This window comes from Seriola aureovittata, chromosome 23, assembly GCF_021018895.1.
Source record: "Seriola aureovittata isolate HTS-2021-v1 ecotype China chromosome 23, ASM2101889v1, whole genome shotgun sequence".
NCBI classification, from domain to species: domain Eukaryota; kingdom Metazoa; phylum Chordata; class Actinopteri; order Carangiformes; family Carangidae; genus Seriola; species Seriola aureovittata.
In genome coordinates, this window is record NC_079386.1 from 2,456,576 (window position 1) to 2,471,006 (window position 14,431).

Consider the following 14,431-nt stretch of genomic DNA (forward strand, 5'->3'; position numbering starts at 1 on the left):
ATTTTTAACACAGCCAACAGACAATAAAGTTTGCTTCAAATGTGCCAGAATGAACCAAATAAGTGTGATTTTCAGCTGAAATCTCCATCATCCCTCCAGAGCTCCATAAACAGAGAATCTATGACTAAAACACTGAAGCTTTTCTGGAGACTGAACCAGAACCAAGAGTAGTCTGTGGTTTCTGTTTCATCTAACATAAAATGACAAACATACATCTCATGTAGGCCTGGATGAATACAACCCTTTTTTTAATCTTGACCAAAGATCTAAGAACAAAACACTCCAGGACCGATGGAAACAGAAGTACACCCAGGAAGTAAAAATCATTGTTTGTGTTCCCACTGCATCAGAGGAGCTGTGAAGATCTGACCAATCAAATCAGACAGTGGTTGATAAAATAATTTTGACAAAGAAACAACAAAGCAAAGTCAGACTATTGTTGTTGTCCTGGTACTGAGAGGGATCAAACCCAAAATGATTTCTAACTGGTGCAAAGATAAAGAATAGCCTACTTTAAATATCAGCAACTTGTCTGGATTATGGATTATAATAGTGTAAACATTCCTCCTTTTACCAAAAAATACAAAATGTTTGATCAAAAAGAACAACTGTAAATGTAAAGCTTCTGGTCCCAAGCCTGGAATTATCAAAAGGGATAATCCTCTAGGGACCATGAACATCAATTTGTTGATCCAAGAAGATCCACCTCAGTTCCTCTTTTGTTGAGACCACTTGCAGTTAGATTGTTAAGAATTACTGTAGCATTGGTGGCGCAATTATAACCAGGATTCATTGTGTAACATCTTCAGCAGTGCACCAGAGCCTCTGTGGATTTGATTTTTGATTTAGCTTCATCTTTTAAGACGATGAAAACAGGCACTTGGCAGATGAATTGCGTGGTATACATTGTATGTGTACATTGTATTGTAATACATTAGAAGCTTAGAGCAATGTTAAGCATATAGTTTGTTGCAACAATAGTCAGTGCTGCTTTGTTTTTCTGTTGCTTGGTGGAGGGTAGCCATGGTTTACACAATAGTATGTTGTTTTGTATATTATTTCCAGATGTTTTATCCTGTGAAGTGTAGTCAAAGACACATTCATCACACTGGTGGACAATAAAGTCACTGCACTGCAGTGTAAAACATCATATTATAAGGAAAACACAGCCTTCTCTGGTCTGTTGTCACATGTAGAAATTGAATGGCTGCTGTAAGTCCTGCAGACCACCAGATGTCGCTGTGCTGCGTGCTGAGTTCAAAGACCTAATCTTTAAATCTTTTTGCGAGGCAAACACCTCTTAAAAAACCTTTAATATTACTGATTTACACGACTTTAATGTACGTCTTTACCTCACCCCTCCTTAAATATTTATTTATTTTTGAATGAAACTGCCTCTCTGCATTATAAGTAATTTGTGTCCTTTTATATTTTCATTAGCTCTCATTGGGTTTCCTCTCATTTTCTTGTACATGTATTACTGTCTGCAGGTGTTTTTTTAAATACATATTAAAAAATAAATCCGATTTCTATTGCAAGGTGGACGTAAATCTCTCATGTAAAGGACACAATGAAGTTTATTAGTAAACAGGAGTTCCGAGGGGACAGTGAAGGCAGCAGCAGCCTCTTGTTGTGTTCAGGGGCAGCAGTGGCCTGTTGTCGCCGGTGGAGATGTGATACAGTTGTAGATTAAACTTTCCCTTCAGTATGCTCCGGTGTGTTAACGGGCTGCTCTTCTCCAGACACCTACACTAGAGGCAGAGGAAGAGCCGGGTTTCCAGCTGCTCTACGGCGGGAGGAGCTCCCGATGCTACTTAGCTTCACTGTTAGCATCTTAGCAGCCGCTCCGTCAATTGAAGGCATCACTGTTCCCGCTCATAGACTATAACCAGTCTATGACAGCAGCAGAATGACCTCAGCCTCCACAAAAGTAAGTTCTCTTCATGTGAACCACTCAGATGTGGTCTGACAACGTTTCCCGGGCTGGACAGTGTCTTGGTCTGTGGCTCGAGCACCTCACAGTTTCCCGCTGCTGCTCGCGAGAGCAGTGGATCTGAGGTCGCGTTAGTTCTTAGAGGTGGATTCAGGAGAGTCAGAGAAAATGATATGGTCTAGATCAATATTTAACTGATCATTTCAACTGACCATGTAATGTTAATTAATATAATTAAAACGAATATCAATGAATTAATAAGCAGATCTGATCAGTTTTCAGTCATAACTTCTTCATATATTATATGTAAAAAAGTATGTGGACACAGCTGTCCAGATGTTGGTCCTGGTTTGGTCTTGGTTCAAACTCCAGTGTGCAGTGATGCTGTAGATGGTGGTGAGAGTCCAGCTCAACATGATCTGCCTCCCTGCTCAGATCCAGATCCACGCAGAAACAGTTTCCCAGTTTGCGGTGGGAGAACCTGACTAAACCTGACTGACAACCTCGTCCAACACCTTATTAATGATCTGGATCACCGACCCAGTATTAATGTTGGACTTCACTGATTCTCTTGTGTCTGAATGAGTTCAAATTCCTGCGGCTGGTTTAACATCTGGATGAATGGCTGAAACCAGAGGACTGCAGGCTGTTATAGCAGCATGTTAATGGGCATGATGTCAGAGTCACATGACTGTTCAAGTGTCTACATACTTTGAGTCATGTAGGGAATCTGATTCAATGTCATGTGTTAATGTCCTGATGAATAATACACACTCTCTCCTTCTGTGTGTTTGTGTGTGTGCGTGTTTCAGGTTGGAGAGATCTTCTCTGCAGCTGGAGCTGCCTTCACCAAACTAGGAGAGCTCACCATGCAGCTGCATCCAGTGGCAGACTCCAGTCCTGCAGGGTAACACACACACACACACACACACACACACACACACACACACACACACACACACACAGCTGCAGTCGACTCAGTCACAGGAACATTAAATACTCAACATGTCCTAACAGTTCATTCATTGGTTCAGTCCTTACTTATAAAGCATGGTCCAATGAGAGCAGATCCAAATGGAATCCAAAATGAATCCAACAGTAAGACAAATATTAAAATTTTAGGACTGTAAACTGGTGCTCCATGATATGCAAAAAAATCATATTGTGATTATTTTTACAGGTATTGTGATATGCGATTTCAGTTGCAATGGTTGCTTTTGCATTTTCATTTTCCCTGAAATAATATAAAGATGATGATAATGTGGTTTTTGTTGTCTTGCGCCAAACAAACATGTTCCTGTGTAGGCCAGGGCATCTCTGTAGCACCACAACACTTACGGTGCTAAAAATGCACAACAATGTTGTGATACATTTTACCTTTATCAAAAAAATTGCATTAGCGTTAAACCAGCATTAAACCAGTGAACAACATTTAACCAGTGTTAAACCAGCTTTAAACCAGTGTTTAACCAGCATTAAACCAGCATTAAACCACTGTTGCACAGGATCCCAGTTAACCTGGAGGATCTGCAGCTCTCTTATCTGACCAGCGTAAACCTGCTGAAGTTCATCCACCTGTAGTCCTAACTGCAGGAGACCTCGGACTGAGACTCTCCTGGATCGAGTGATGCACTGACTCTGTCTGTACTGCAGAGGAGAGGACAGATAGTTGGGCTGTTCTCCTACAAGTGAATTATAAATGCAGACTGAGGAGTACAGGTGCCCTCTGACTGACAGACTACAGTCCTGTAGAAGTCATATGAGACATACAGAGTGAAGTGAGGATGGTAGAGTGCTTGTGAATAACAGGGACTTTAAGCAACTTCATGAACTCTCCTGTTCACCAGCAACTAACGTCAGTTCAGTTCCCATCTTCCCTCCAGTGGTCAAACGAAGAACACGGTGAAGAGGAAGCTGTATGAGGACGTGGCTCTGCCTGCTGCAGATGGGCCCAAGAAGGTCGTCAAGAAAGCCACGGTTACTGTTGCCATGGCGACACAGGGCACTCCAACCATCATCTCTGTGCCCACAGCTCAGGTTGTCATGCCTTCAGGACTACAGGGTCCCCCCTCCAACCAGCCCCCCCTGAAGAAACAGAAGACTGCAGGTGAGTCCAGCATCAAACCACCCCCTACACCCACCTGATATTTATAATTTTTTTTCCAATGTTCACAAATAGTTCTAAAAATGTTCATCTTTTGTGTGTGTGCACGTGTGTAGATGTGACCCTCAGTGCTCTGAATGACTCAGATGTCAACAGTGATCTTGTGGACATTGAGGGACTGGGTGAAGGATCCAACTCCAAGAAACTCAACAACTTTGATCAAGGTGAATCCTGAACATCTGAACACATGAAGCAGTTCTGAGTAGAGCAGAGAGCAGAACACCACACTGTGTTTGTTTCCAATCAAAGATCCACTGAACATCCAAAACTGTGAGGAGTTCAAACCTGACATCAGTAGTTTCTGATTGAAGTTTCTCAACAACATTTATCAATTGACGTTTTTATTTTGTCAAAGACACAAAAAAAATCTGGAAGAAAGAGCATGAAAAACATCACCAGAGGTTTTGAAGGAAGGATGGTGTTTGTTAGAGACTAAAGAGTCACATGACAATCCATATTTACGGTGACTGTGTCACATGGCAAAAGCAGCACTGTTAAAAAGGCTTAAAGCTGCTGTGTGTTTTTATGTCATTACTCTGATGCACAGACACAGTTGCTTTAATTCTAATAGTTTGTACATGTTAACATTTGCCACAACACAGTATATTTTATTTACACAAACCAACAATGACTGCAACTGTCTAGCGAGTGTCTGTCTGCCTGCCTGCCTGTGTGTGTGTGTGTGTGTGTTTGTTTGTGTGTGTGTGTGTGTGTGTGTGTGTGTGTGGGGGGGGGGTTGACTGAGCTCCATTAAAACACATCACACATACATGGACTGAGGTCAGAGTCAAAATTCTCTCTTTATACACAACATCATGAGGTCAAGGAAAGATGTGAAGGAGAAATTATAAGGACTTAGAATCACTTACACTTCTTTTTAAACTATATTTAAACACATGTACACACTGTACAGTAGTGTGTTGTTTTAATTGTTGCTACAGCAAGGAATTGTGGGATGGCATTTCTCCTTTCCTTTCATAAAGGAAGGTCCAGTGTTTCCTCTGCTAAAGGAGATGAGATAGGAAGCACTGAAGCTCCTGTCCTCATCATGTAGAGAAGTGGAGCAGCTCTGATCATGGCTGCTGCTCAGATACTTCCGCTCATTTCACTAAGTTTGAACCTCCTGCAGCCATGTAGTTTACTTTGACGCAATTTCACACAAACCTTCCTGCTGCTCCACTACAGTGCCAAATGTGGATTAATCCACCACTGAAAATAGTCCCCAACAAAGTCACTCTTTCCCGCTTTCTTAGTAATGTTTGTTAGAAACTGCACAGGATAAATTAATCTTGTTTTTTCTATAAATGAAACTATAGATGTGAGAGGCTTCGGTAGGAACAAATGAGGTCGGATCTGAGAACCACAGACAGAGTTTAGAGATGGATTAACACACTGCTGGTTCTAGTCTTGGTTCATAATAATAAAATCCAGACTGTCCTTTAATCGAGCTGTGCACATTTTGTTTTGTGTCTCTGTAGATAACCTGAACCTGGACTCCAGCCTCATCATGAATCCCAGTGACCTCCCTCTGCTCTCCCGCTGACCTTTGACCTTCACTTAAACAATGGACAAAACAGTCAAAATAAGTAGAAATACAATTGACTGATGCTGATCCACCACGTTACAGTAAATATAACTGTTGATTATGTGGGGTCATACAGGACTCATCCGACTGAGTCTGTTGGAATGTGTTTGGATCATTTTTACTGAAAGACATTTTTATTTCGTCCTCACTGACTTTTATTTTGTAGGGACACAATCTTCTAGCAGTGGGGTTCACACTTCCTGTGTTTTTAAAGAAAAGCCAGGAAACAAACAGGAAACAGTTTTATTGTTTCTTGTTCAGGCTCAACACATTTAATCAGCAGATGTGAATAACAGTAGACAGAGTAGTTACAGAGAGTAGTTCAGTGTATTCCTCCTCTCAGCTTGTCACTGTATTAGAGGTTAAAGGTCATGAAGGGTCATTCACCTGCTCTTGATGACTGTAGAAGAATCATCATCATCATCATCATCATCACTTCTTTAAGATAAACAACTTTAATATTAGTGGCTGAAAAATGTGTGAAAACCAGTTCTCTAGCTTTAATTCCTAATTAGGTCATTCATAACTTAAGATCCACGTACGAGCTTTTTTCAGAGCTTCCAGGTCTTCATCAGATGATGAAGATTGCCCAGTTGTAATGGAGTTTGGTACTCTGATCCTCCTCATCCTCCGATGAAGACTGGGAGATGTGGAAAAAGCTCACAGAGTCATGGACTTTGAGTTCTTTTATTTAAGTTAAACAACTTAAATGAAAATTGAGTTTTGTTTTTTAAAGTCTGGTAAATTCACTTTCTTTCAGCAAGCGATGAGGAGATCACTGATCTCGTGTCCCTCTTTGCTTGAAGTACAGAGGAGGTTAGCCTAGCTTAGCATAAAGACTGGAAGCGGGGGGAAACAGCTAGCCTCCTACAACAGCTGTGACCTCCAGGGATCAGAGATGAAGTGTTGGTTAAGAGCTGTCTGGACAGAACCAGGTTACCTAGTAACAGTCTTAAAATGTTGTGACAGTAACTGTATACTGTCACAACATTTTCAGACTGTTACTAGGTAACCTGGTGGTCAGTGTGAGGTCAGATATTACATCACTGTCCCATAGCAATAACTCATATTTATACCAGACTGATTATTAAACTTAATGATAGCGGTTGAGCTGTGACAAGTCATGTGTTGGTTCTTCAGTACAAACTGTGTCTCTCATTATAACCTGAGTTTAACCTGCTTTACACTGACGATGACGATGATGATGATGGATCAGGATGTTTTCTCAGTATTTATAACCACACAGTGAAAAGTTAAACTCGTTCCATTGTGGTAAATAATAGCTTCATAACAACTGTGCTAATGTGCTGAGGAAGATGAAGTTGAGATGTAGTTGAAAGCTTTGGTAATAACTCAATTTGTCAAATCAACATTATTTTTTAATAAAAATAGAGCTGATGATATGTCTCTGTCTTCTGTGATCAAACCTGATCCACCTCCACTCCATCACATTTGATCCTTATTTTAGATCTAGTGAAGTCTCCTCTTCCTCTCTGGTCCATGTTAGTCATCCTCACTGATCTTCAGTCACAGTCTAACAGTTAGGAGAATGATCCTGAGTGAAAGTGGCTCAGCAGCAGGTCACCAGAGGTCACTACAGGCTATCTCTGTTAGCTCAGTAGAAAGATGAAGAAAACTCAGGTTTTGTCTATATAAATATTTATTAACAGTATTATACAAACAGAATTGTCATGTGGTCATGTTTAATTATATGTTTATATGTTAAATACATATATGTGGAGGAGGAAGATGATGATGAAGAGGAGTGTGTGTCTGACAGGAGCAGCACATTTCATACTGGCAACGCTGAGAAGACATACCAGTAATGATGTGCTGCTACAGCCTGACACACTGACTGCCACACACACACACACACACACACAGTAAAACACACCACAGGATGTAGTTTTCATTTTACTGAGTAAAACATTTTCTACAAAAACATTTGGAACAAAATAAACCAGATTCAGATGTGTCAGGTCTGACTGGGAGCAGCTCCCAGTGCTTCCAGTGAGTTGCTGGGAATCCCAGAGCTCACAGTGGCAGCACATAATGATTTGAAGTGATTCACTATAAATCTGCAAAACATGATGTGCTGCTAGAGCGCACCCTGGACACACCAAGACCACGAGTCCATCAGATTTACTGTCCTACTGTGTACTCACTCAGGGGGAAACATCTGTGTAACACAGCAGAGACACATGATGTTCAGCTCTCATGCTTTCTTTTCTTTTTATCATTATTCAGCTGCCTGTTAAATACTAATCTGCATAATTTATACAAAACTTGTCTTAATATTCTAATGTGGATGTATGACGTGTAATAGCTGCACATGATTTAACTTGAGCCTTGTGGTACAAACAGAGAGAGTCAAGCTCATGATTCAGTTCTTCTTCTGTGGTGTTTCTATTGCAAACAAAATGGCTGAAGAGGACAAAATGGAGGAAGAGTGAAGAAAGAGGAAGGAGTGGAGATGAAGAAGCAACATGACTGAGCTGCTTTCATATAAAACTATAATGTTATATAATATCAAATACAAACTGCTGTATATGTGGAACAGAATATTGTCACAGCTCAGTGCGGAGATTAACCTGCTCATCTGTTTCTGCATGTTTAATATTCACAGAAACACACTGAAAGCAAAACAACTGAAGTTACTGTAGAAAACTGCACAAATGAAACAAAACATTTATTAGTATTATAAATATTATTATTATTATTCTCAGAGGTCGGAGTGAAAATCAATACAAATAAACCAAACAGGAAACAACTGTAAATTCATTGTGAAGCACCTTTACATGAAAACATGTTAAATCATCTCAATCACATCTAAATCTTTATTTCAGTTTTAATCAGTTTCTTTTTTTACTTTTTCTCTGCACAAACAACATGAAATATGTTGTTATATGTTGGACATTTAAAACAATATTCCAACATTATTTTTCAGTCTGTTTTCAGCATCACTAACAAACATTGAGATGAAGTGTGTTTTCATTTCTAAATGTCTCTGGTGCTGTTAGAGCTTCTTACACATCAGCCTGATAAAGAACATGAAGACATTCTGCTGTTTAAAGCACAGAGGGTGAAGAGTGAGACCAGGTGGAGTTTGTACCCACAGGTACGGAGATGAGTAGGGAGGGTGTGATGAGCTGAGCAGCATCTTACCTGCAGGTCTGCAGAGGGTCACACCATCAAACACTGTAAGAGGAGGAGACGGGTTAGTGGGAGGGAGAGGACTGATGGAAATGATCACAGACATTACACACTACGCTTTACTGATCCACACACACACACACACACACACACACACACACACACACACACACACACACCAGCTGTCACTTGAGTCCTGAATCTGTTCAGGAGGTGAGATGGACCTGAGTCCCTCACCTGTGTCAGAGGAGAAGAAGAAAACAAGGATCATCCTGACCTGCTTGTGTTAGAGCAATAAAATATATCATTAAAACAGACGCTTTGATCACACACTGAACACACACACACTCTAAACACACACTGAACATACACACACTCTAAACACACACTGAACACACTCTGAACACACACATACTCTGAACACACACTGAACACACTATCTAAACACACACTGAACACACTCTGAACACACACACACACACACACACACACTCTGAACACACACTCTGAACACACACACTGAACACACACACACACTCTGAACACACTTTGAACACACACTGAACACACACACTGAACACATTCTGAACACACACACACACACACACTGAACACACACTCTGAACACACACACTGAACACATTCTAAACACACACACACACACGCTGAACACACACTCTGAACACACACTGAACACACACATGCACAGTGACATCGTTCTAATGTCATGTCACAGACCACAAGAAACAAGATGAGGGAGGTTCTAACAGGAACCATGTCACAGATGACATGACACACAGCGAAGAAGGTTCTAACAGGAACCATGTTTCCATGAATCAAGATGAAGGAGGTTCTAACAGGAACCATGACTTCATGAAATGTTAGCAGTTATATGAGCTGTAGTGTAAGAGGAGTCTGGTCAGCTCTGGTTCACAGCTGAGTTAACTGTTGTTTCTAACATGTATATGTTCATTCATTTAATTATACATGAATATCATGTATATAACAAAGTAGGGGGAGCAATAAGGGTCAAATTTTCTGTTTGGGTATTTGTAATTTTATATTATGATGTAAATGAAAATCTGTTAAATAAACCAGAGGACTGAGTCTGTTTATGGGAATTGTAGTGAATTCAATACAAATACGAATCAACTAATTCAATAAAAAAAATCCGGTATCATCATAAACCATATTTCTATAATTAAAATTTAGATTTTAGAGGGATAGACAGGATGTTTGTTTTATGTTTATATTCATATGGCTGATCTATCGATCTATCTATCTATCTATGTCTCCGACATCGCTACTACAAATATTTTTTTAATGGTGATGACCAGAGATGTGTTTGACATTACTTACTTGATAAATGAACTACTAATTTGTTATTGTTAATATTTGTTAATTTGTTTCTGTTGATCTATTTTCCATGATACAAATCAGCATTAAACTTCACTGTGAATAATGTGCAACTGCAGCTAAAGATTCTTTTTATCATCAAGTCATCTGGTGATTTTTTTTTATTATTAATTAACTGTTTGCTCTCTAAAATGCTCATTGTGACTTCTTCAGATATTTGTCAGCTGTCAGGCACAAACACGTTCAGATACACTGATGTAAAAAAAAAAAAAATTCTCCCAATTATTCCTGCTATTCTTAATTATCACATTTGTTCCTGATCAATTTTCTGTCACTTGACCAATCAATCACATGACCATTGTTTCCATACTGAAATACACTATATACAGTACACAGTATATATACAATATATATGTTACACAGTATATACACAATATATATGGTACACAGTATATATACAATATATACGATACACAGTATATATACAATATATACAAAACACGGTATATATACGGTGCCACTGCAGACCAACAGCTGTGTTGTCACTTTGTGTGTAAAGCTGAAGTGAAGCTGGAGGCAGTCATGACATGTCAGCACCACACCTCACCAGATTTTAATGTCAGAACAGTTGAATTTAAGTGATAAAAATGTTCATAATCATCACATGCAGAAGAAAAATTCACTTTAAAAAAATCCGATCAGGAATTTAAAACATGAGGTGGACACATGATGTCGCACAGAGCCAAAGGACCACAGTCAGAGACAGAGCAGAGGGACGGTAAGGTCACGTCAGAGGGAGAGCAGTGACAGACGAGCGTTAGATTCAGACCCAAACCTCCAGTCTCATTCACAGAAAAACAACACGAAACAGAGAGAGAGGAGGGGGAGAAAAGGAAAGAGAGCGCAGCTGAAACTGTGGTGGAGGGAAAGAGGAAGAGAGAGAGGAGCCTCCTCTGTGGCCTGCTGCTCTCCATTCACTACAGAGGCCATTTTAACACAGCAGAGAAAAAAGAGTCACTTACCGCCGGCTGCAGAGACCACAAACCAAGAGGTGGAGGCTCTAACTAGCCCCAACTACTCACTAACTAACTACTCGGGTAGTTATCTCACCACCAGTCCCCCTCAGTTTGTGTGGATGCTCTCACCAAAAGGCCAGAGTCACGACCCAGACACTAACTAGTCCTCAGTTATAACTAGTCCTCAAAAAAATAAAAAAAAAATAAAAAAAAACCCCACACACGCACAGACACACACATACTGCATTCAGGCTCAGGATGACAAAGATGTTCAAATAAAAATGAAAACAGGAAAAACAGCAAGTCTAAAAACGTCACTACAACACACACACACACACACACACACACACACACACACAGACACAGACACACACGCACACAAACACACAGACACACACACGGACACACACACACACACAGACACACACACACATCAGTGGGAATACACCCAGACTACTACAGTGACAGGGAGCGAGCAGAAAAAGGCCTGATGGGGGTTTCTGTTGCTCCTGCTTCTGGTCCTAGTAAGAGGGGGGGTGTCAGGGGTGTCAGGGGTTGGGGTTGGGGGTTCTAGTCCCAGTCCCAAAAATTGCCCCCCCAAAAACTGAGTACCCCCCCCCTCATCCTTCCTTCCTGGCCCTTCACATCTTCACCTCCTAGCTATGTGAGTGTGTGTGTCCCAGTCGTCGTCAGTGCTGCCTCTGCCTCGCTGGAGCCCCAGCTACGCACACTGAGACACTGAGGAGGCTCAGTAGGCATAAAAACCTACAGGCTGCAGCCTTTTTCCCCGGCCATCACTTTCTACAATACAAATCAATGTTTTAGGGGCCACCGAAAAATCTATAAAAAATTCAGGTCACCCCCACGGGTGTGTGTGAGACAGGTGTGAAAGGAGGGGTCTGTCGGAGCTACCGTTAATGAGTAAAAAATAAATTAGTGGAAGGCGAGGGGGCTGCTGCGCTGCGCCGAGCGCTGGGCTGTAAGGCTGCCAAGCTGCTCGGCTGTCAGACTGAAAGAAAGAGACTGAGGAGACGGGGAGGGAGGAGAGGGAGGGAAATAAAGTGAAGAAAGTGTGGCTCTGAGAGGAAGCCCTCTACGCTTTCACACACAGTGGAGAAGAAGTCTGCTTTCAAGACTAAAGTTGCAGAATAAAAACCATAAACCACAGCAAAGATGTGAGGGAAGAGAGAGCAACAAGCCGACCTTTATCCAGCCACACAGAGAGGCTCAGGGCTCACAGATACACAGGTGGACTCAGGGCTTTACTGCAGAAATATGGAGTTAATCACTGTGATGCCTGGACTCAGAGTCCGTCTCTCTCTCCTGGATTTTCTCATGTCATTTGGTCATGAGACGGGAGTCGGCGGGAAGGAGGCCGGCCCTCAGAGTGCTGAAAGTGCTGCTCTCAAACTGCAGAGCTTTACCAGGAGCACACGAGGCCCTGCCCACCCCCTCTGTCTGTGTGTGCATGCGTACAGACACACAACACGACAACAGTGCACACACACACACACACACAAAAAAGAAAAAAAAAAGAAAAAAAAAGAGCAAGGTTCCGCTCCCAGTTTGTTGGCTGAATTATGACAAAAAAAAATCTTCATCAGACACAAAATGGACCGAATCCTCCTGAACTAGCTTAACACTAGTTAACTCTGGTTAACAGAGTCATTCCTCCAGCATGACTTCGTTGAACACTAGTTAACACCACCAGAGAGGCCCCAGAATACACAGCAGTGTGGTTTTACTGTAACTCTTGTCAGTAGAAACGATCTGTCACAGAGTGTAATAATCAGACTGACACCATCATCATTAAACACTGTGAGACATTGAAATGGCTTCTCTTACTGTTCTCAACAAAATTCAACCTTTTCACCATCACCTGAGTTCAGGTTTATGGTCAAATAAACCTGCTGTAATCACAAACTTTCTCTGTACTCTCATCAGTTTTTTATTCCATATTTAATCAAATATTTGAGTGAATATTGTGTTCATTTTAATCTGTAGTTTTATTTAAGTTATTTTATGTCTGTTAAGATAAAAATTAAAAACTGATGCAGTTTAGATGTTTTTCTTATTTTCTTAGGTGACAAAGAAAATATATTGTTAGAAAAACAACTGTTTACTGCAGTGAATTAATCATAGTAATTAATATAATTTTGAGAATTTGTATCAAAAATCAGACACTAAATATTTCAGCTGCAGAAGTTTAGCCTGCTCGAGTTCTAATGAGTAGCAATTTTAAATTAATTAACTGTTGAAATAACTGATCAAGATATTGAACACCATCAGGCTGAAATGTGTTAATAAAGTTTTATATCATTATAATCCAGATCACACCTCCCTGAGCAGTGAGAGACGGGGAGGCTGAATGATTGATCCGAAAATAAGTGAACAGATGATGAAAAATATCAGCAGCTTCAGCTCTAATCAGCAGAGTGGAGACAGGTACAGGTGAAATATAATCTGAACTGATGTTTTCAGATGATGAATATATTTATGAGACACCTACAGAGGCTGTTTGATCGGACTGGACAGAGTTTCAGGAAGCTGCTGTGACACTGGAGCTGAAGATAAAATTCCCAACACTTTGTGAATCAAGCAAAACAATCTCTCCTCGTTTATTCATTCAATAATTATTAATTAAGTATGATACTTATCACCTCTTTGAATGGGAGGTAGTGGTGAAATAAATGATTAATCAGTTAATTAGTTGACCTGAAATCAACTGACGTCTAGTAAAAATCCCACAAAATTCACTGTTGTGTTTGTGCTTTTTCTGATTAGTCTCACTTTGAACTGCAGTCTGGGGATTTAGGATTTTGAGTTCTGGTTCAAACTAAATAAGATATTTGACGTCATCACTTCTGACTAATGTAACTTGTAAGAGGCATTTGTACTTTTGACTCCTCTTTGATGAAATCAATGATATCCCTCACTTGTAAGTCACTTTGGATAAAAGCGTCTGCCAAATGAGTAAATGTAAATGTATTAATAAACAACAGTAATTAATATCTATCTATCTATGGCTGACATGTTATTTGGTATTTGTACAATTCACGCAGCAGTTACAATACACATTAGAAGCTAACAACCAGTGTCTTTAAGTGAATATGAGTGAGGAGTGAGTCTCCGACACACATCCTGAATAACGGCCTCAGACCCTGATCTTCCTGTTTAATCCATACAGAAGAATTGATCACTCTGTATGATTTACTGCCCACTCT

General features: G+C 40.5%; 1 protein-coding gene across 2 annotated transcripts; it reads left to right on the top strand.

Moving 5' to 3' along the window:
- Positions 1–22: 22 nt before the first annotated feature.
- On the top strand, positions 23–7,085 carry zgc:92664 (uncharacterized protein LOC436695 homolog). Of its 2 annotated transcripts, none has more exons than XM_056369115.1 (5): positions 23–1,930; positions 2,746–2,840; positions 3,799–4,040; positions 4,154–4,261; positions 5,576–7,085. In XM_056369115.1, exons 1-5 carry the CDS (start codon positions 1,910–1,912, stop codon positions 5,638–5,640), a joined length of 531 nt encoding a protein of 176 aa, XP_056225090.1. In that variant the 5' UTR covers positions 23–1,909; the 3' UTR covers positions 5,641–7,085. The 2 variants fall into 2 exon arrangements, with proteins under 2 accessions (XP_056225090.1, XP_056225091.1); XM_056369116.1 differs by having other exon boundaries at positions 3,817–4,040.
- The last annotated feature ends 7,346 nt before the right edge of the window (positions 7,086–14,431 follow it).